This window comes from Convolutriloba macropyga, chromosome 1 (genome assembly GCF_964194025.1).
Source record: "Convolutriloba macropyga chromosome 1, txConMacr16.3, whole genome shotgun sequence".
In the NCBI taxonomy this organism is placed as follows: domain Eukaryota; kingdom Metazoa; phylum Xenacoelomorpha; order Acoela; family Convolutidae; genus Convolutriloba; species Convolutriloba macropyga.
The window spans coordinates 85,622,799-85,647,279 of record NC_134468.1 but is presented as its reverse complement, the minus strand read 5'-3'; the positions used below and the strand labels follow the sequence as shown (position 1 = coordinate 85,647,279).

Genomic DNA, 24,481 nt, shown 5'->3' with positions numbered 1-24,481 from the left:
TTTGTGCAACAGAGTTCATTGAATGTTTTAATGCATGAAACTTTTAAACCCTCTACCTGGAAGTGTTTTTGAAATATATATCCCAAGTAACGCTTTGGCTGCAAATCATTTTGACATAAATTAGGCTTTTTAAGAGATGTCCTTCTATTGAGATATAACTGAAGATTTGGCAGCGACGCACGCCATCATAATAAAAATTGATTAAGTTAAAGCTTAGATATCTGAATCAACTTTTATAACAATTATTTTTGTTTCTTATTGATACCAGATAATCTCAGATTGTTTAAATATGCCCCAATAGAACAAAAAGATTTTCAGTTTTGAATGGTTGATATTTTTCTTAATCAGTATATTTTCTGATCACATGAAAATTTTGTCAGAACAGTACATTACTACAGACTTCAAATTGTGCTGACCTCGAAATACAACACATTTTTTTCCTTTAGTTTATGTCCAACAATTGCAATTTTTGAGTTTGTCTGGACTTATTAGAGCCCATTTTCTAGGTCTGATAACAAATTTATCTAGTCTTTATTTAACCTGAGGCCAACTTTTGAACTACCCGACCTTATTGAAAAAAAGAACATTGCGTGGGCCGATCACTAAAAAAAAGTACTGTTCATTGAAAAAAATGGAAAAGAAACTAAGTTATTTTTGTAACAAAACTATCAGGCCTGTGCTGTAAAGAATTCGATAGTCTTCAGAATTCATTCTAATTTTACATAGCGTTAGTAATTTGTTATTGATTAACAACTTAGAAGGAAAAATTATCATCATTATCATAACCTTTACATCAAAGTTTAACGTCTCGATGACATACTTTTGCGTGTTTTCCACTTAATTTTGATTTTTTAAACGTTTAAAGAATGACCATTAAAAAATTAAATTGTTACTTAGTACTTAGTTATTATTAGAATTTTTCCTCAAGAAGATGCTTACAGTTTCTCTTATGTTTCCTGCATACAAAACGTGAACAACTCCGTTGACGTAACACAACATAATGAGTGTTTTGCTGTTTGACAAGTTTCTTGCAAACATTCTAGGAATAATTTTTGACAACGTAAGTTGAATGCAAATGACTATCTGCTTAATAAAGACACTGCCTTTTTTAAAAAAAAATCTGCTTAATTAAAAAAAGTCGAAAACATAATCTCTAAGTTTCTGTGGACAAAAAACCAAAAAAAATGAAAATGTGTTGAACTAACGCCGTTCCAAAAATAGAAAAAAAGGGCACTAAATTGGGCTATGGATTTTTTCCAGGATTTAACTGTAACCTGAAACCGTAGTTTACCAGCAAATTATAAATTCGGACTACAAAGTTTACAAATATTACAGTTTGACTTACCAGGATTTTCACTGCAGGTTGGGCCTTCCATTGTTTCTAGCAACCGTAAACGAGATGCAGGAAACGAGATCTTTTCATAAAAATCCGAAGCTTAAGTAGCTAAATGGCGTTAAAAACGTTTTTTTTCACTTTAACTGCAGATTTCTATTGTGAATTGAAATTTTTTGGATATTTTTGGTAAGGTAAAACGTAAAAAATGACAATTGGTAAATTGCAATTCAATACGCACATACTTCTTCTTTTTCTCTCAAAAAAACGCCAAACGCATTTTTGAAGAGAAACCTCAACAACCTAACTGACATTGAAACTCGTCACCGGTTGCATTGCCTCTTCTACATATGGTTTTTGAGAACTTATTTTTTGATTGAAATTATTTTTGCAACACTTTATGAAAGCAAATGATTGTCTGCTCATGAAAACCAAAGAGTTACTAGAAAGCATTTACAGAACAAATGTCGTTCGGGTAATATTTTGGCTTAAAATAGCTCTCCCAAAACAAAACTTCAAAGTATTTTTGTGAAAAAACGGCAGAACAACAATCTTAGGGTATTTATTCGCACTCATGCTTTGATGACATCGTACCTCTTGAATCCTAGTTTTATTTCATTTTTGGGAACATTGGTTTAAATATAGTTAATTTGCAGCCGCGTTGTATTATGAGCCTTTTGCTGACAAATTCTGTCAACTTACCGATTTTTTTATTGCGTGGAAAATCAGAATCATTACTTGCGAAACAGTAGTTTGAGCTCCAAAAAATGAAACTGAAGCTAATTTAAAATAGTAAAAAAAATATTAGGCTTGTTCTGTAATGAATTCGACAGTCTTCATAGTTCATCCTAATTTTACATAGCGTTAGTAATTTGCTATTGGTTAAAAACTTAGAAGGAAAAGTTATCATAACCATCATAATCTTTACATCAAACCTTAAGGTTTCATTGACAAACTTTTGCGTGTTTTCCACCTATTTTTGATTTTTTAAATGTTAAACATTGACCAATAAAAAAACAAATTTGTTACGTAGTTACTCTTATTGTTTTTTCTCAACAAGAAGCTTACAGTTTCTTTTATTTATCTTGCATACAAAGCATGAACAACTCCGTTGACGTAACCAAATACTCTGAGCGTTTTGATGTTTGAGAGTTCTCTTGCAAGCATTCTAGGAAGTTTCAGTGAACAAAAAATAAAGAAAATCAAAATGAGTTGCACTTTTGCCGTTCAGAAAATAGACGGGGAGGGAACCAAACTACGCGTTGGAATTTTTCCAGGTTTTACTGTAATTTTGAACCGTATTTTACCAGCAATTTATGAATTTGATCTGCAAAAAATTTACATTATACAGATTAATTAACCAAGATTTTCACTGCAGATTGGGCCTTCCATTGTTTCTCACAACCGTTTAAGAAATTCGAGAAAATGTTGACGTGAAGTGACCTGTTTTTCTGACTGTCAAGTTATTTTTCAACGCTTTTTTTTCAACATTTTCTAATGTCTTCATACAAATCCGAAGCTTAAGAGACTAAATGGCGTTAAAAACTTTTTTTCACTTTAACTGCAGTTTTCTATTGTGAATTGAAATTTTTGGATATTTTTGGTAAATTAAAATGTAAAAAGTTGAAATTTGGTATATTTCAATTTATTACATGCATACTTCTTCTTTTTTTCTCAAGAACAACTTGCCCATTTTTAACGCATTTTGGGCAGAAACCTCAACACCTTTGTTGGCATCAAAACTCATCACTGGCTGCTTTGCCTCTTCTGCATATTGTTTTCGAGAACTTCCCTTTGATTGTAAACATTTTTGCAACATTTTATGAAAGCAAATCGTTGTCTGCTTATGAATTCCAAAAAAATTACCAGAAAGCATTACCCAAACAAATGTCGTGCAATTAACATTTTGGCTTAAAAAAGCTCTCCCAAAACAAAATTTTGTTGTATTTTTTAAGGAACAGGCAGATTAACAATCTTAGGATATTTATTCGCATTCTGGTTGTGATGACATCGGACTTAGATCCTAGTTTTACTTCATTTTTGGGAACATTAGGTTGAATATAGTTAAATTGTTGCAGCTGCGTTGTATAATTGAGTTGTTTGCTGACAAATTTTTTCAGCTTGGTGACAGGTCTTTTGCGTGGAAACTCTGTCGAAAAATTATTACTTGCAAAACAATAGTTTGCGCTCCAATGAATGAAACAAAAGCTACGTAAATTTTTTTAAAAAAAAAACTATCGGGCTTCTGCTGTGAATAAATTGATAATTTTCAGAGTTCATCTTAGTTTTAAAGGGCGTTATTCTTTTGCTTTTGATTAACAAATTTGTGGTACATGGGTAACCATTTAACCTTCAAACTATTAACTCTTTGATGCAGTAAATTAATAATACACTATGCAGTACGTAATTCATCTTGTTTATTTATCATTGGAATCGTCAAGCGATTCCCCATTGTCATTGAAACTAACTGGTACATACGCACTAACAGACTGACCACAAAATGATCAATTGCAGTCTGCCTTACATGAGATCGAATAGAAGTTGTGCGTAAATCTTATCTTTTTACATTAGCAAGGACTTATATTGAGAGTGAAGGAATCGCGTACCACATGGCGCAGTCAACGGAAAAAGGAAGAACCATATTAGGACTGGAACCATTTTGGGAACGACCCAGCGCCAACCCCCCCATTCCATGGGAAAAGTGGAGAAGTCAACTCAAAATGGCACTCGTCGCAAAGACAAACATCGAACTAGATGAACTCCTAAGAGAGAAACCGACAACAGTCATATACCCCCCAGAACCAGTGGAAGAACAACCTGTGACCAACCCAACACAAACAATGGAGAGGGAGAGACTAACAAGATATAGTCAGGCACTAGCCAAATGGAAGAACGAGTGCAACATAATCGACAGAATAGGGGTGCTGTGTGGCGACAAGCCATGGGACATCGCAGACAAGAAGGCAAAATCAATGGTGTACCTAACAATTGGAATCGAAGGACGCAGGATGCACACCCGAAAATACCCACATACAAACGTCGAGAACATCACGACACAACAACTGTGGGAAGAATTGGAGCTGACATTCATAAGACCAAGGAATGTAACCTTTGATCGTTATCTGTTACTGACCAGGCGTCAACAAAAGGGTGAAACCATGGAACAATTCCACTCAGCTTTAAGATCCCTAGCAGAATTCTGCCAGCTAGGAACCCTAGAAGATGGACTGTTAAGAGACATCTTCACAGCCAATATGAACGACCCTGAGATACAGAAAGAACTCTTGAAGATAACGTTGGATCCCGAAAAGGCATTGGAATTAGCCATCAGTATTGAATTAGGCGCACGAAGCCAACTAGCCATACAGGCAAAATCCACAACTGACCCATCCATGGTATCAATCGTCGGACGATCAGAGCCCGTCCTAGCAATCACCAGTTCGAGGAATCGAGGAAATCTTAGAGGCAACTACAGCCAGCCCAGAGGCACATACACACAGTTCAGAAACAACAACAACAATTTTCAGTCAAACAGACAACAAACACAACACAACTGTAGAAATTGCGGGCAACCTTGGTCACAAGACCACCGAGCCAAATGTCAAGCGCTAGGCCAAACATGCAGAAGATGCAATAAGCCCAACCATCTTGCCAAGGTATGCCGCTCAAACATAAGTAGAAACAACAAAAGAAATATCAACGAAATCGAAGAAACACACGACACACAAAACGAGGACAACATTAACATGGTTACATTAAATAATGAAATAGAAAGCATAAATAACGATTCCGAAGAAGACTACAGTGTAAATCTAGTATCCCCAACGGAAGAACCAACAACCCCCACAAAACTAAATGTGACATTTGGGAACAATAAATACTGGGTAATGGTCGACTCTGGAAGCTCAAATAGCCTAATCACAGAGAGAATGGCCCACGAGATAGAGGAACGGGACAAAAACAGCTGGTGGAGTCGCAAGACGAATCCAACTAATCTAAGAAGCTTCACGAACACTCCAATCAAGAACAAGGGAACCTTGTACTGTGACGTCCAATGCAACGGGTGGAACGCTGGAAGAGCCGACCTCATCGTGGTTCCAAACAAGCATAGAGCACTAATAGGCAGATATCTCTTACAAGGATTAGGCATCCAAGTCAATCAACAACCATCTCCAAACTCCGAAGGTAAGAACATCGCGATGATAGAAAACACGGATAGTCAAAATTTAAAACAACTAATAGCAAGACAATTTCCCGACCTAATAAAACGGATAGGACGATCAATCAACCACACAGTAAAATCCATATTTAAAACAAACTTTACACCAATTCATCAAAGAGGTCGAAGAGTACCCATACACTTACAAAATCAGGTCGAACAAGAACTCAAAAAGTTACAAGAAAATGGCAACATAATAAAGCTGGACAAATGCAGCGACAAAAACTTCATATCACCAATTGTAATAACCGTCAAAAGAGACAAAACGATAAAACTAGCAATGGACTCTAAAGTCATAAACAGAGCCATCCACAAAAACAAATACCAGATAAAAAACATTGATTGCCTAATGGACAACATCGCCCAATCAATCTCGGAATCGTCACATGAAGGCGAAGTACTTTTTTCAACAATCGACTTACGCTATGCGTATAGCCAACTCCCGTTAGATGAGACATCAGCAAAACAATGCAATTTCAATATATTAGGCGGTCAAGCCACCGGAACGTATCGATTCATAACAGGCTTCTACGGCCTAACGGACATGCCAGCGGAGTTCCAAAAAGCCATTGATATAACATTAAAAGGTCTAAGAGATACATATAGCTTCTTAGACGACATAATCATTGTCTCCGGCGGGGGAATAAAAACTCACAAAGAAAAAGTCTTTAAATGCCTACAACAACTCGATAAAGAAAACCTAAGCATAAACTTAGAAAAATGTCATTTCGCAAAACATAAAATAGAATGGTTAGGATATGAAATCAACCAAAACGGAATAAAGCCACTCATTAGCAAAACCGAGGCTATACAAAACCTAAAAGCTCCGAACACATGCAAGCAACTAAAGTCATTCCTCGGAAGCGTCCATCACTTGACTAAATTCGTTCCAAACTTAGCAACCCAATGTCGAGTCTTCAGAGATCTCTTGAAAAAAGACAATAAGTACAAGTGGGAACACAAACATCAAATAGCATTCGAGAACATAAAATTACATATTAAAAACATAACAGAAAATACGCACTACGATTCCACACGAAAAACCAGGGTCAGAACAGACGCATCACGATCTGGCCTCGGAGCCGTACTTGAACAAGAGTCAAGTAAAGGATGGGAAACAATCGCATACGCATCACATTTTCTAAACAAAGCTGAAGAAAAATACAGTATAAATGAACTAGAACTTTTAGGCCTAGTATGGGCACTTGAACATTTCAAACATTACCTTTATGGCCACCAATTTTTAGTACAAACCGATCATAGAGCACTTTTATCCATACTGAAAGAGAGGTCTACAAAAGCCCATCAAAGTAGACTAACACGTTGGTGCGATAGATTAATCCCATTCCATTTTCAAATCGAACACATACCAGGATCAAAGATGGGATTAACAGATTACATTTCAAGAAACCCAAACAACAAAGCTAAACCAATAAGCCGATATGATGAGGACTTCGTAATCGCACAAATAGACGCAATTAAAAAAACGATCTATGCAATTAAACAACGAGGGAGGCCACGAAAACTAGACAAGTTGGAATCGTCCAGCGATTCCAAAGCACTAATTACAAAGCCGGAAACCAAGCGACAAAGGGGCCGCCCAAGAAAATTACCACTGCAATCATCGGACGATTCCAAAATCAAAGTGCCTAGAGCACAAAGTCACAAGACAAAACCACAAACTTTGCAAAAGCTGCACAATTACAACCTACGCGGAAACAAAGAATTACCAAATAAGGAAAACCTCGTGACAATAAATGATGCAACGCTACCAAAAGTTACACAGCAAAACAGAGCAAAAGCGCATTTGCCAAATAACCCAACTACGGATAATTCACTTCCTAACTCTAATCTTAATTTCGAAATGAATCCAAATCAACAAACCCCACCTACATCACCATCCAAAAACCCAATCTCGTTTTCAACCTACCTCAGTCCAAACAACGAACAACGCCCTAACAAAGTAGACACCCAGTTAGACAGGGCAATACGAGATGTATTCAGCTCAACACTAATCGCGGCCATGACAAACCGAGACGCAGTGCTACGGGAGATTAGAGACTGCATCACACAAGGAGATGAACAAGGGTGTAAAGCAGTGCTCAGGCAGATACACACAAATTGGAACAAACTCAGCGTAATCGACGGGTGCATCCTCCTTGACAACAGATTAACCATCCCAAATGCAATGGAAGAAGCGGTCATCGATGTCTTGCACGCAACGCATCCAGGCGCATGGGGGATGACCGAACTTGCCCATCGACTGTGGTGGCGGTTCATAAATCGGGACCTGATTAACAAGTCAAAAACGTGCCGCCCATGAACAGAGTTTGGTAAGAACCTTAAAAGCTTAATACCAAAATCCAAATGGTCACCACTAAAACCATGCGTAGAACCGAATGAAGAAATACAAATAGACTTTGGGGGCCCAATAATAGACGTTCAAGGAAGAGAAGTATACTTCCTTGCATGCATCGACAGATTCTCTAAATTCCCAACACTTAAACTATACAACAACGCCAATGCAACAAACATAGAACATTTCCTAACAAAGTATATTGCTATCCAAGGTGTACCTAGATCCATACGAATGGACCAAGCTAGATGCCAAACAGGAAACATAATGAAAGAATTCTGCAATAGGAATAATATCAAGATAATATTCGCCCCTGCAAACGACCACCGATCGATAGGATTAGTCGAAAGATTAATTCAGACGGTAAAGCGTCGCCTAGGTTGCATCAAATTAGACCCGGAACAGCGCCTTTTCAACATAAAACATTCATTAAGGCAAATCGCACAAGAATTAAGAATATGTCGAAAGAAAGCAACTAATATTTCCCCCTTCGAGGCACACTTCGGTCGCCCGGCAAAAACGCCAATAACTAACGTAACATCATGAAAGATAGTCGAAACTTGAAATGGCCAAATTTTAAGTCTGATTATTTAGATGACAACATCATGGGCAATGACGAGTTAATCTCAGACGAACGTTGGCTAGAGGAGACGTTGGACAGCGACGAAGAGGTGAAACGCTCAAAGCAACGAATGCTATCCGCAGCACTAGACGATAAAGGCGAAATCCCTCGGACATTCCGCATGACACCTCAGACTCCACTACAACCACTCGCCGAAAACAGCAAGGAGTTGAAACTTGCTAGGAAGACTCTCGCCAACAGTAGAAGCAAGAAACAATTGCAAGGGCTCTACGAAGCCATCCCCGAAGGAGCGGCACTGGTGAAAACGTCCGGCTCTACCATGACCATAAAGTATCCTGGCCAAGACGATACAGTGCTACACAAATCGGAGGTAGCACGCTTCGGAACACCAGCGCAACCAAGGATCCCGCTCATACAGTTCGCAGCCCGAAAGACTGTAATCAACCATCACGGAAAAATTCAAAGACAAATGGAAGTACACCAGAAAGATCAGTGTGCAAAACTCAAGGGCGAGAAGACCATCAGGAAAAGAACAAATGACTCACCAACGAACCCCAACCTCGCGAACCTACTGAAAGTAAACCGCACCAAGATTCCTCCAAAGAGGAAATTCGTACAGTCACCCAGGAAAGGAAAGACCGGGGCAAAAAGCCAACGAACTACAACACCGCCTGATTCCACATGCGAGGACGAGGACTACGAAATGTCGACAGAAAGAGAAAACGCCTGAGTATAGTGATGACCCGGACTACGATCCACAAGAAGATGTAAACATCCAGGAATTCACAGGACAAAAGAAACCTCGACGCAGCAAGAGAACATCAAAGAAGCCCGAGAAATACGGTCACAGCAAATGCGCCCAAGCAGATGAGGACACGGAAGGTTCGGAAACAACATCCCCGAAAAAGCAATTCACTGGTATTGCAAACTACCAGCCCACGTCGACACAGCAAGCAGTTCCACAAACATCAATAGGGAGCGCAACATCAGCCGACCAAGCACAACCCCCGCAAGAAGGTGAAATTGGAAGCACACCGATACAGGGAGAGCCACCCCAAGAACTGGATGACACCCTGCCATTCGAGCAGGCTGAGGAAGAAAGAGAACTTGACCCTCTTGAACTTTAAACAAACTTTTAAAAACTTTGTTTTCCCCCGAGGGGAAATGTGGTACATGGGTAACCATTTAACCTTCAAACTATTAACTCTTTGATGCAGTAAATTAATAATACACTATGCAGTACGTAATTCATCTTGTTTATTTATCATTGGAATCGTCAAGCGATTCCCCATTGTCATTGAAACTAACTGGTACATACGCACTAACAGACTGACCACAAAATGATCAATTGCAGTCTGCCTTACATGAGATCGAATAGAAGTTGTGCGCAAATCTTATCTTTTTACATTAGCAAGGACTTATATTGAGAGTGAAGGAATCGCGTACCACAAAATTAGAAGAAAAAATTATCATAATCATCATAATCTTTACATCAAACTTCAACGTTTAGATGACATACTTTTGCTGTTTTCTACTTATTTTTGATGTTCTTTAAACTTTAAAAGATTGATAATTAAAGAAACTAATTTGTTACATAGTTACTTTTAGGGTTTTTCCTCAACAAGATGCTTACAGTTTCCTCCATGTGTCCTGCATACAACGCATGAACAACTCCGTTGACGTAACACAACACTATGAGTGTTTTGCTATTTGAGAGTGTTCTTGCAAATATTCTGGGAATAATTTATGACAATATAAGTTGAATGCAAAAGATTATCTGATTATTAAAAAAGCTGCTTACTTTTTTATAATTCAAAATTTGAAGAAAAAATTCATAATCTCTAAGTTTCAGTTGACAAAAACTAAAAATTAGAAAAAATGGCCACAAAGGAGACCAACTTAAAGTGTCGCACTTTTGCCGTTCTTAAAATAGCCGAGGAGAGAACCAAATTGCGCTATGAGATTTTTCCAGGTTTTAAATTTAATCTGAAACTGCAATTTACCAGAGCTTTATAGATTTGATCTTCAGAAATATTACAAATATTACAGATTGACTAACCAAAAATTTCAATGCAGATAGGGCTTTCCATTGGTTCTCAATTCAAAAAAAATACTGGTTTCTGTGTGTCGTTTTTCTGACCGTGACGTGACGTATATTTCAAGGCGTTTTTTGAACATTTTCAAATCATTTTATAAAAATCAGACATTAAGAAACTAAATTGCGTCAAAAACATTTTTTTCGCTTAAACTGCAGATTTCGACTGTGAAGTGAATTTTTTTGGATTTTTTTGGTAAATTAAAATATTGACGTGGTAATTTCTGGTAAATTAAAATAAATGAAAATGTTGACGTGAAGTGACCTGTTTTTCTGATCGTCGAGTGACTTATATTTAAACGCTTTTTTTCAACATTTTCTAATCTTTTCATAAAAATCCGAAGCTTAAGAAACTAAATGGCGTTTAAAACGTTTTTTTACTTTAACTGCAGATTTCTATTGTGAATTGAAATTTTTGGATAATTTTGGTAAATTAAAATGTAAAAAGTTGACATTTGGTAGATTTCAATTTATTACATGCATACTTCTTCTTTTTTTTCTCAAAACCATTTTGCCCATTTTTAACGCATTTTTGAGCAGAAACCTCAACACCTTTGTTGACATCGGAACTCATCACTGGCTGCTTTGCCTCCTCTGCATATTGTTTTCGAGAACTTCCTTTTTGATTGTAAACATTTTTGCAACATTTTATGAAAGCAAATGGTTGTCTGCTTATGAATTCCAACAAAATTACCAGAAAGCACTACTTGAACAAATGTCGTGCAATTAATATTTTGGCTTGAAAAAGCTCTCCCAAAACACAATTTCCTTGTATTTTTTAAGGAACAGGCAGATTAACAATCTTAGGATATTTATTCCCATTCTGGTTGCGATGACATTGGACTTTATAGATCCTAGTTTTTCTTCATTTTTGGGAACATTGGGTTGAATATAATTAAATTGTTGCAGCTGCGTTGTATTCTGAGTTGTTTGCTGACAAATTTTTTTAGCTGGGTGAAAATTCTTTTGCTTGGAAACTCTGTCTAAAAATTATTACTTGCAAAACAATAGTTTGCGCTCCAATGAATGAAACAAAAGCTACGTAATTTTTGTGAAAAAAAACTATCGGGCTTCTGCTGTGAAGAAATTGATAATCTTCAGAGTTCATCTTAGTTTTTCTTTTGTTTTTGATTAACAATATAGAAGGAAAAATTATCATAACCATCATAATCTTTACATCAAACTTTTCAAAGCGTTTTTTGAATATTTTCAAATCATTTTACACAAATGAGACATTAAGAAACTAAATAGCGTCAAAAACATTTTTTTCACTTGAACTGCAGATTTCGATTGTGAAATGAATTTTTTTGGATATTTTTGGTAAATTAAAATATTGACGTGGTAAATTTTGGTAAAATAAAATAAATGAAAATGTTGACGTGAAGCGACCTGTTTTTCTGATCGTCAAGTGAAATATATTTCAACGCTTTTTTTCAACATTTTCTAATCTTTTCATAAAAATTCGAAGCTTAAGAAACTAAATGGCGTTAAAAACGTTTTTTTTCCCACTTTAACTGCAGATTTTTATTGTGAATTGAAATTTTTGGATAATTTTGGTAAATTAAAATGTAAAAGTTGACATTTGGTAGATTTCAATTTATTACATGCATACTTCTTCTTTTTCTCTCAAGAACAACTTGCCCATTTTTAACGCATTTTTGAGCAGAAACCTCAACTCCTTTGTTGACATCGAAACTCATCACTAGCTGCTTTCCCTCTTCTGCATATTGTTTTCGAGAACTTCCTTTTTTTGATTGTAAAGATTTTTGCAACTATTTCTGAAAGCAAACGGTTGTCTGCCTATGAAATCCAAAAAATTTACCAGAAAGCATTACCCAAACAAATGTCGTGCAATTAAAATGTTGGCTTAAAAAAGCTCTCCCAAAACAAAATTTCGCTGTATTTTTTGAGGAACAGGCAGTTTAACAATCTTAGGATATTTATTCGCATTCTGGTTGTGATGACATCGGACTTCTTAGATCCTAGTTTTACTTCATTTTTGGGAACATTGGGTTGAATATAGTTAAATTGTTGCAGCTGCATTGTATTATGAGTTGTTTGCTGACAAATTTTTTCAGCTTGATGACAGTTCTTTTGCGTCGAAACATTATTACTTGCAACACAATAGTTTGCGCTCCAGTGAATGAAACAAAAGTTACGTATTGTTTTTAAAAAAAAACTATCGAGCTTCTGCTGTGAAGAAAGTGATAATCTTCAAAGTTCATCTTAGTTTTAAAGAGCGTTATTCTTTTGCTTTTGATTAACAATTTAGAAGGAAAAATTATAATAACCATCATAATCTTTACATCAAATTTTAACGTTTAGATGACATGCTTTTGCTGTTTTCCACTTATTTTGATGTTCTTTAGACTTTAAAAGATTGATAATTAAAGAAACTAATTTGTTACATAGTTAGTTTTAGGGTTTTTCCTCAACAAGATGCTTACAGTTTCCTCCATGTGTCCTGCATACAACGCATGAACAACTCCGTTGACGTAACACAACACTATGAGTGTTTTGCTATTTGAGAGTGTTCTTGCAAATATTCTGGGAATAATTTTTGACAAAATAAGTTGAATGGAAATGACAATCTGCCTTTAAAAACACTGCTTTTTATAATCAAAAATTCGAAGACATTATCTCTAAGTTTCAGTGGACAAAAACTAAAGAAAAAAATGTGTCGCTTTTTTGCGGTTCAGAAAATAGACTATGAGTTTTTCGCTGTTTGAGAGTTTTCTTGCAAATATTCCAAGAGTAATTTCTGACAACATAAGTTGAATGCAAATGACTATCTGCTTATTAAAAAAAACTGCCTATTTTTTTAATTCAAAATTTGAACACATAGTCTCTAAGTTTCAGTTGACAAAAACTAAAAATTAGAAAAAATGACTTCAAAGGAAACCAGCTTAAAGTGTCACACTCATGCCGTTCATAAAATAGCCGATGAGAGAACAAAATTGCGCTATGGGATATTTACAGGTTTTAACTTTAATTTGAAACCTCAATTTACCAGAGCCTCGTAGATTTGATATACAAAAATATTACAAGTATTACAGACTGACTAACCATGATTTTCACTACAGATTGGGCATTCCATTAGTTCTCAAATCAAAAAAATACTGGTTTCTGTGGTTCGTTTTTCTGACCGTGACATAACGTATATTTCAAGGCAATTTGTGCATATTTTCAAATCATATTATAAAAATCAGGCAATAGGAAACTAAATAGCTTCAAAAACATTTTTTTCACTTAAACTACAGATTTCTTTTGTGAAGTAAAATTTTTTGGACATTTTTGGTAAATTAAAATGTAAAAAGTTGACAGTTCGTGGATTTCAATTCCTTACGTCCATACTTCTTCTTTTTTTCTCAACAACAAATTGCCCATTTTTGACCCATATTTCATGAGAAACCTCAGCACTTTAGTTGACATTGGAACTCATCACTGCCTGCTTTGTCTCTTCTACATATGGCATTTGAGAACTTTTTTGATTCAAAATACTGTTGCAACACTTTAATAAAAGCAAATGGTTACCTGCTCATGAATGCGAAAAGAAAGAGTCGAATCCTGAGCTTTTAATTGACAAATCTGCAGTTTTGCAAGTTTTAAAATGGCAGTTTTGGACGAAACATTTACGGCAAATATTGATCTGTACTCATGAAATGAAAGTTTTTTATAGGGCTGATTAAAAAAATTCAACATTCAGGCAAGTTTTAAATTGAATCGGATTCAATTTTTGGCAGATTCTCACTGATTAAACGATTGTCCAGCACATCACACATTGTAGTGGAGTACTTTTAGAAGTTATCTGTAGGGCAATCTTATGGTGCCACAATTAAATTTATGCTAAAACATTTGCCATTTTTATGCAGAGGTTGACTCATTTTAGTTGAAAATTCATACAATTTTTAGACTATCATTTTCAGTGAACAAATTACCAGAAAATTTGGAGTCACAAAAGCTGAAAACCAATTTTAACTAAAAGCATTTTCAGAGGAGAGCATGTTAATGTTGGCTCAATATTTTCACCGGGAAACATTTGGATACAATGAGTACCTTCGACTGGAATTCAGCCAGTTAGATTTGAATTCCGTTGTTTGGCTTTTGTGATTGTGGCTTAGCATTAACCTCTACACTTTCGTTTTCCAAAAGTCATTTAAACCATAATTTTAATTCAATTTTCTTTTTATGTACACACTTATGCAGATTTGTATGCGAATGTTAAGTTATAATACCCCTGCAAGGGAAAACTATTTGGTTAACTCTCGGCTAAAGTTATTTTTTAAATTTGCTAAAAGCTCGCTGTCATAATTAATTTTAGAAATTGATAGATGGATTTGCAATTGAGCCTGTGCAATCTTTAGGAAAATATTAGCTATAGTTTTGAGTCGGACGGCTGAACTCGATGTTGATGTTTCGTCATGAGCTGGGGTATTTTGAGGGTTACTTCATAAGTTTGACAAGTTTGTGGTCTTTGCCTGTCACGGAGAGAGTGAAAGCTCCTCCTTTATCTGCAACAAAATTACCAATGTTTAATTAATATACAAAGTTTTAATTAATATACAAAATTGAACTTTGGAACTGCAGACGACATTCTGCTGAATTCGTGTGTCTTAGTCGTAGAAAAGTCGTATTTGAGTTTGTTTGGACGGACCCCGGCACATTTACTAAGTATGGTAAAGAACAAATCTAGTATCAGAATGGTGACTTGTTTCTTATTTGAGAACTACTAGGTCGTACTTAAAAATTTGAATGGCATGACCAGAAAATAAATCAATTCTTCTGAGTCTGGACATATTCTACAATAGATAGTAATAATTAAAAATCTCTTCTGTGAACTATACTTACAATTAGAGCATCGAGAGACTGCCTTTATAATTTCTAGATGGGCGTAGAGTTCAGAAAAAGCTAATAAAAAGATGTAGTGCATAAAAAGCGCTATACAGCCCCACCATGAAAAAATTTTCGCAAAATTATAGTTTCAGGTATAATTGTTTGAATAATAACAAAGACGCAAACCAACCATTCGGACAGACTTTACGCCTATTTTAAAGTAGGCTTAAAACGAAAGCTCTGTAAAAATTTGTACGAGCCGTAGCTAAATAGTACTTTTTATACACACTTCTATGATAATAAAAAACACAAAAAAAATTTTTTTCAAACTACAAAAATAACATTTTAATTTCATTTATTATCATCTTACTGTTTTAGTGAGCAAAACATTAACAATAACGCAAACTGTTACCCCACTACAACATTAAACGAAACTTTAATAGTAAGATAGACTATCATATCAATTCAATATAAACAAAAATTTTTTTCTAAGATAAACCATTATCGTACGGTAATTTCAACCAAAACATTTATAATAAGGGAAACCATTATCTTACTGCAATAATAGCACAAAGTTTTTTATTCAAGTAAACTGTTACCCCTGCTGTTATATCATTCAAAACAATCAAAATGATGCCAACTATTTGATTATCCAAACATTGATAATCCAAACGTTTATTTTACTATTATACTACAGGTAACTGTAGTATTAACAAAAAAAGAAAGGTAAACTGCAATATTAAGCAAAATAATAAAAACACGGAAAGCTGTAATGATAAGCAAAACTTTCATTATAAAGATAAAACTGTTATCTTCATCAAGACATAAGATAAACTGTAATAATAATCAAGACTATTATAATAATAAAAACACGAGATAATTTGTTTTATACAATGAAATATATAATAATAATAATTGTTAACCAGATATTGCAATAACTTAGATTATAGTAGTAAGGTGTCTTACTGGGCACGCAACGGGGGGGGGGACATTTGGGTGTTACTGTGTTCGCAACGGGGGGGGGGGGACACGAAAAATTTTTTCGAAAAGTTGATAGTTTTTGGCGTTTTCCGCCAAAAACTATCAACTTTTCGAAAAATTTTTTCGTTCCCCAGCCCCCCCCCCCCCCCCGTTGCGAACACAGTAACACCCAAATGTCCGCCACCCATTGCGTGCCCAGTAAGACACATTTTTGGCAAATTTCTGATTTTTTGACGTTTTTTGGTAGGTTTGGTTTGTTTTATATGTTAGTCGTGAAAAAGCACTGCTGTTCCGGTGGTTGTCATTTTGTGATCAGCCCAGGTGAGCCTCATCAGTAAAAAAAAATTTTTTGAAAAAAAATTGAAAAAAAATTGAAAAATTCAAAGTCTTAAAGTTGCATGAATTGCATTTTGCGCTGGGTTTCAGGTCTCAAAGGCGATTTTTTGTTGACCTCATCTCACCTGGTGGGCCTAGTCATCGAAAAAAAAAATTTGAAAAGTTTTGGGACATTTCAAAAACTTTGAAGTATCAAAATTGTGTGAAATACAATTTGCGCTGGGTTGCAGGTGTTAAAGTTAATTTTTTGTGGACATCATTTTACCTGGTACTAAGATTATATCAAATGTTTGATAACCAAAAATTGTCATCAATCACGGCTTACCAACTAGTTGAAAAAAATCGTTGACTGTTTGTAGTATTATTTATGTCTATTGCTATCAGTCAGTCCTCTCACATACTTTTTTAACCATTTATTCGATCACACATGAGAACAAAACATAGTAACAGGAAAGGAGTTGAGTGCTGGACGTTGTTGTTCTTTTATGAACTACCTGAGTCACCAATCTATTTTTAGTATACTTTGTCTACTATGACTAACCACTATAATCGTTGCTGAAGGTCATTTTACACGAGTAGTTGTCGTATTCGATTGTGATTGGACGACCGATCGACCGAGAGTATCAATGAATTATTTTTCAATAAGTTTACAAGTTCAACTGTCTGCATTGGGTTGTTTTGTTATTACAGTTTAACACAGTACTTGTATAGCAATAGAGCACACTTATAAGAATTTGTTTGAGTTTCAGTTCGAAATTGATTTGTAAACAAACTATGTCAGTGTTTGACAATTGTTCCTTGTTTGACTTTTCTCACGATATTACTCGTACAGAAAAACGTTATATAGTGGCTTGTAGGAAAACTTATGACTCTACTGGAACATATATGATGTTAAAGCTTTTCAGAAAGCATAACTTCCGTGATCAAACCCAGGACAATAAAAACAATTGCAACAGTGATGGTTTCAAAATCAAACAGAGAATTACACTATCTTTAGCTGATTTTGAACAATTATCTCAAAGCTACAATTCACTCTGTGAAAAAGTAAGGACTGGACAATCAGAACAACCTATCAAAAAAGAACACAATAAGAAAACGGGAAGGAAACGACGTTATCAGTTTGCGTTCTCACCGGAGACGAATAGCATTAATTCAACTCAGGTTGCTGGTCGACCAAAGAAAAAATCGAAGAAAAGTTCTGAGAGCGACACAGTATTAAAAATGGTTGAGGCAATGTTTGAACGAACACCTGAATTCTTTCGACAGTTTCAAAATAAATTTCACTATTCTTCTGCAGAAGTGAGCCAATATTTGATACTTAATAATTACAACATACTACAACTACTGTATACTTTTTAAAACACACTAATTACTTCTTTCCAAATAATACTTGTACTACTTTCTACTTGATATATACTGCCTACTATATACTAAATACTACTTACTGCATACCACTGACTACTTGCTAATTAATTTTTACTAAATACTACTAAAAACATACTGCTCCCGAACTCCTTCTTTCTTCATGGTACATACTACTTACCACATACTAATGACCACATACTTTATACTACATACTACACACTACTTACCAAATAAATATTACTAGCTACTACTACATACTAGTTGCTACTTACTACAAAAAACTTACTAATTATTACAGACTACCTACTAGTTAATACATACTCAGCGCATTATACTACTTTCTAAATGGTACTAAGCATATACTACATACTACTTACCACAAATTACATACAACTTTCTACTTATTGTATACCACTTACTACTTATTAGTTAATACATACTAAATACTGCCTAATACATTGTACTTACTATGTAACACCTACTACCTAACTACTTGCTAAATACAACATACTACATTTACTGCATACTACTTATTACATACAAATTACTTCATACTAAAAACTGCTTGATATAAACTACTTCCTACTAAATTTATGCTACTTACCTCAAAATACATACAAATTACTACATGCTCTTTACTACACACTGCATACAAATTACAATATACTACTTACAACTTACTTAATAGTTCTTAAAACATAATAGTTACTACACTATGTACAACTTACTTCATACTACTTAGTAAGTACTAAGTTAGCATATACTACATACTACTTACCACAAATTACATACAACTTTCTACTTATTGTATACCACTTACTACTTATTAGTTAATACATACTAAATACTGACTAATACATTGTACTTACTATGTAGCACCTACTACCTAACTACTTACCAATTAAAACATACTACATTTACTGCATACTACTTATTACATACAAATTACTTCATACTAAAAACTGCTTGATATAAACTACTTCCTACTAAATTTATGCTACTTACCTCAAAATACATACAAATTACTACATGCTCTTTACTACACACTGCATACATTGCTACTCACAACTTACTTAATAGTTCTTAAAACATAATAGTTACTACACTATGTACAACTTAATTCATACTACTTAGTAAGTACTAAGTTAGCATATACTACAGACTACTTACCACAAATTACATACAACTTTCTACTTATTGTATACCACTTACTACTTATTAGTTAATACATACTAAATACTGACTAATACATTGTACTTACTATGTACCACCTACTACCTAACTACTTACTAAATACAACATACTACGTTTACTGCATACTACTTATTACATACTAAATACTTCATACTAAAAACTGCTTGATATATACTACTTTCTACTAAATTTATGCTACTTACTTCAAAATACATACAAATTACTACATGCTCTTTACTACACACTGCATACAAATTACCATATACTACTTACAACTTACTTAATAGTTCTTAAAACATAATAGTTACTACACTATGTACAACTTACTTCATACTACTTAGTAAGTACTAAGTTAGCAAAAGTTAGTAGGTGAGAGGTAGTATGTAGTAAGCAAAAGTTAGTGTGTAGTAAGTAACATGTGAAAGGTAGTAAACATTTTGTAGTAGGTAGGAAGTAGTGAGTACTAGGTGGTAGGTAGTATGTGCTAAGAAATGAAAAGCATGTAGTAAGCAGTAAGTAGAAAGTAATATACACAAAATGAAGTTAGTAGTATATAGTGAATAATTTGCATCAAGAAGTAAGTAGTATGTAGTGAATAGTCTGCATCAAGAAGTAAGTAGTATAAAGTAGGTACTAGTGATTACTAGGTAAATATAGTTCATAGTACAAACTACTTATTACGAACTGCTTACCCTTACTACATAATATTAACTAAAAACTACTTGCTACTTACTGATTACTGCGCACTAAATACTACCTACTTTATACTACTTACTTCTTGATGCAAATTATTCACTATATACTACTAACTTCATTTTGTGTATATTACTTTCTACTTACTGCTTACTACATGCTTTTCATTTCTTAGCACATACTACCTACCACATAGTACTCACTACTTCCGACCTACTACAAAATGTTTACTACCTTTCACATGTTACTTACTACATACTAACTTTTGCTTACTACATACTACCTATCACCTACTAACTTTTGCTAACTTAGTACTTACTAAGTAGTATGAAGTAAGTTGTACATAGTGTAGTAACTATTATGTTTTAAGAACTATTAAGTAAGTTGTAGGTAGTATATTGTAATTTGTATGCAGTGTGTAGTAAAGAGCATGTAGTAATTTGTATGTATTTTGAAGTAGGTAGCATAAATTTAGTAGAAAGTAGTTTATATCAAGCAGTTTTTAGTATGAAGTAATTTGTATGTAATAAGTAGTATGCAGTAAATGTAGTATGTTGTATTTAGCAAGTAGTTAGGTAGTAGGTGGTACATAGTAAGTACAATGTATTAGGCAGTATTTAGTATGTATTAACTAGTAAGTAGTAAGTGGTATAAAATAAGTAGAAAATTGTATGTAATTTGTGTTAAGTAGTATGTAGTATATGCTAAGTACCATTTAGAAAGTAGTTTAATGCGCTTAGTGTGTATTAACTAGTAGGTAGTCTGTAATAATTAGTAAGTTTTTTGTAGTAAGTAGCAACTAGTATGTAGTAGTAGCTGGTAATCTTTATTTGGTAAGTAGTGTGTAGTATGTAGTATGTAGTATGTGGTAAGTAGTATGTTGTAAGTAGTATGTACCATGAAGAAAGAAGTAATTAGGGAGCAGTATGTTTTTAGTAGTATTTAGTAAAAATTAATTAGCAAGTAGTCAGTGGTATGCAGTAAGTAGTATTTAGTATATAATCGGCAGTATATATCAAGTAGAAAGTAGTACAAGTATTATTTGGAAAGAAGTAATGTGTGTTTTAAAAAGTATACAGTAGTTGTAGTATGTTGTAATTATTAAGTATCAAATATTGGCTCACTTCTGCAGAAGAATAGTGAAATTTATTTTGAAACTGTCGAAAGAATTCAGGTGTTCGTTCAAACATTGCCTCAACCATTTTTAATACTGTGTCGCTCTCAGAACTTTTCTTCGATTTTTTCTTCGGTCGACCAGCAACCTGAGTTGAATTAATGCTATTCGTCTCCGGTGAGAACGCAAACTGATAACGTCGTTTCCTTCCCGTTTTCTTATTGTGTTCTTTTTTGATAGGTTGTTCTGATTGTCCAGTCCTTACTTTTTCACAGAGTGAATTGCAGCTTTGAGATAATTGTTCAAACTCAGCTAAAGAAAGTGTAATTCTCTGTTTGAACTTGAAACCATCACTGTTGCAATTTTTTTTATTGTCTTGGGTTTGATCACGGAAGTTATCCTTTCTGAAAAGTTTTAACATCATATATGTTCCAGTAGAGTCGTAAGCTTTCCTACAAGCCACTACATAACGTTTTTCTGTACGAGTAATATCGTGAGAAAAGTCAAACAAGGAACAATCGTCAAACACTGACATAGTTTGTTTACAAATCAAATTCGAACTGAAACTCAAACAAATTCTTATAAGTGTGCTCTATTGCTATACAAGTACTGTGTTAAACTGTAATAACAAAACAACCCAATGCAGACAGTTGAACTTGTAAACTTATTGAAAAATAATTCATTGATACTCTCGGTCGATCGGTCGTCCAATCACAATCGAATACGACAACTACTCGTGTAAAATGACCTTCAGCAACGATTATAGTGGTTAGTCATAGTAGACAAAGTATACTAAAAACAGATTGGTGACTCAGGTAGTCAACAAAAAGTCGCCTTTGAGACCTGAAACCCAGCGCAAAGTACAATTCATGCAATTTTAACACTTTGAATTTTTTTTTTCAAATTTTTTTTTTACTTATGAGGTTCACCTGGGCTGATTACAAAATGACAACCACCGGAACAGCAGTGCTTTTTCCCGACTAACATATAAAACAAACCAAACCTACCAAAAAACGTCAAAAAATCAGAAATTTGCCAAAAATGTGTCTTACTGGGCACGCAATGGGTGACGGACATTTGGGTGTTACTGTGTTCGCAACGGGGGGGGGGGGCTGGGGAACGAAAAAATTTTTCGAAAAGTTGATAGTTTTTGGCGGAAAACGCCAAAAACTATCAACTTTTCGAAAAAATTTTTCATGTCCACCCGTTGCGAACACAGTATCACCCAAATGTCCCCCCCCCCCGTTGCGTGCCCAGTAAGACACCTTACTACTGATTATTTTACTAGACACCAATAAAAAATAAATCAAATTTAAAATAAAGCTGAATACATGACCAATAAAATCAATTGCCATTCCATGCCCATCATGAAGGCAAATTTTAATATGTACTACTCTATCTTTTGATATATTATGATAAAAATTAGATATGACACCGCCGTTGGTATAGTTACTATCATAAAAAATGGTGGTTCAGTTAGACTAAACGTGTACAGTATATCACTATCTTTACCATTATATTTATTATCAGATATAATATTACAGCAAATATTAATTCTATTAAAACCCCTTATATCAACTATTTTATTAGCTGTCGCTTTGCCTGCTGTATAGTTGGGTTTCTTAAATCATAACTATAATGCTCTTGAGTTTTCTATATCAAAGTTAGAACCATCAAATTCAACTTTTCATTTCATTGTACTTTTATCATTTTCCATTATAACATTACGATCAGCCTATTCTCTTATCATATTTTTTATATCAGACAAAGTATCATTATAAATGGCTGTAATATGTTACTTCCTATTGCATTATCACCCTCTTATAGTAGAACTGGGTTGTTTTAACTCCATTCATTATTAGTTGTGCATCAATTTTATTGACTATAATTTTTCCTTCTTCAATAGCTTTTGTTGGTATTATATTTAATTGCAAATTTTTTGTAAGTTTTTCGCATACAAATGCTTCTATTGTTAATATTTATTAATCTAATTCATATGTACATAGCTACCTCCATAACATTAGAAGAAGTTATAAAATTTCAAAAAACCGTTACAGTCTCTTTTACATCTATCACCAATTGGGTGTATGGCTATCTGATATTTTTCTTTTGTTTCCACAGGATTTTCCTAGCTATCAATTGTATAAATGGTTACATATATATTCTTACAATTGTATAAACGCTTTCTATAATCTTCTATAGTTAATTGAAGTTATATATTTATAATTATTTCTAATAATATCTTTTATTAATCATTTCAAATTTTTCTCTTCTCCACCATTAACAGCTGTGTAATAAAATGCTTTAGCTTTAAGTAAGCATGCTTCTACAATATTGTATTGGATCATAAACAATGACTGATTCTTCTTCGTAATTTTTTAGTCTGACATTAGTGTATTTCAATCCACATAACCAATTAAATCTGGAGTAGAACATGTATAACAAGGAACCACTCAAAATATTTCAGAGATATATCTCTAATTTTTTCGAATAAATCTACTGATAATAGAGAACAGCTGTTTTAAGATAAATTACAATATAAATCTTTAATGGTTTTACATTTCGTTTCTTTCCAACAATTTTTTTGCTTGATTATATTTATCATTAGTAACTATCTCCTGTTTCTACTTAAAATAAAATACTTCTTTTGGAAGTATTTCTGCGTTATTAAGTTTATCTATACTATGCAAAATTCCATATGGAAATTTACTTTTCATTTCTCTGAATTCGTGTGTCTTAGTTGTAGAAAAGTCGTATTTGAATTTCTTTGGACGGACCGCGGCACATTTACTAAGTATCGTAAAGATCAAATCTAATATCAGAATGATGACATGTTTTTTTATTTGAGAACTAATAGGTCGTACTTAAAATTTTGAGTGGCATGACCAGAAAATAAATCAATTCTTCTGAGTCTGGACATATTCTACAATATATAGTGACAATTAAAAATCTCTTCTGTGAACTATAATTACAATTAGAGCATCGAGAGACTGCATTTATAATTTCTAGATGGGCGTAGAGTTCAGAGAAAGCTAATAAAAAGATGTAGTGCATAAAAAGCGCTATACAGCCCCACCATGAAAAAATTTTCGCAAAATTATAGTTTCAGGTATAATTTTTTGAATAAAAACAAAGACGCGAACCAACCATTCGGACAGATTATACGCCTATTTTAAAGTAGGCTTAAAACGAAAGCTCTGTAAAAATTGTACGAGCCGTAGCTAAATAGTACTTTTTATACACTCTTCTACGATAATAAAAAACACAAAAAATTTTTTTCAAACTACAAAAATAACATTTTAATTTCATTTATTATCATCTTACTGTTTTAGTGAGCAAAACATTAACAATAACGCAAACTGTTACCCCACTACAACAT

General features: G+C 34.1%; 2 protein-coding genes across 3 annotated transcripts in view; one reads left to right on the top strand and one right to left on the bottom strand.

Moving 5' to 3' along the window:
• The window catches only part of LOC142343819 (uncharacterized), a 275,679-nt gene that overhangs the window by 94,559 nt on the left and 156,639 nt on the right, over positions 1-24,481 (top strand). The gene's annotated exons all lie outside the window — the stretch shown is intronic.
• LOC142343877 (uncharacterized) overlaps positions 14,742-24,481 on the bottom strand; it is a 50,310-nt gene continuing 40,570 nt past the window's right edge. The window contains exon 2 of the mRNA XM_075395256.1: positions 14,742-15,097. Coding sequence (XP_075251371.1) covers positions 15,030-15,097 — 68 coding nt within the window. The 3' untranslated portion in view covers positions 14,742-15,029. The remainder of the gene's footprint in view (positions 15,098-24,481) is intronic.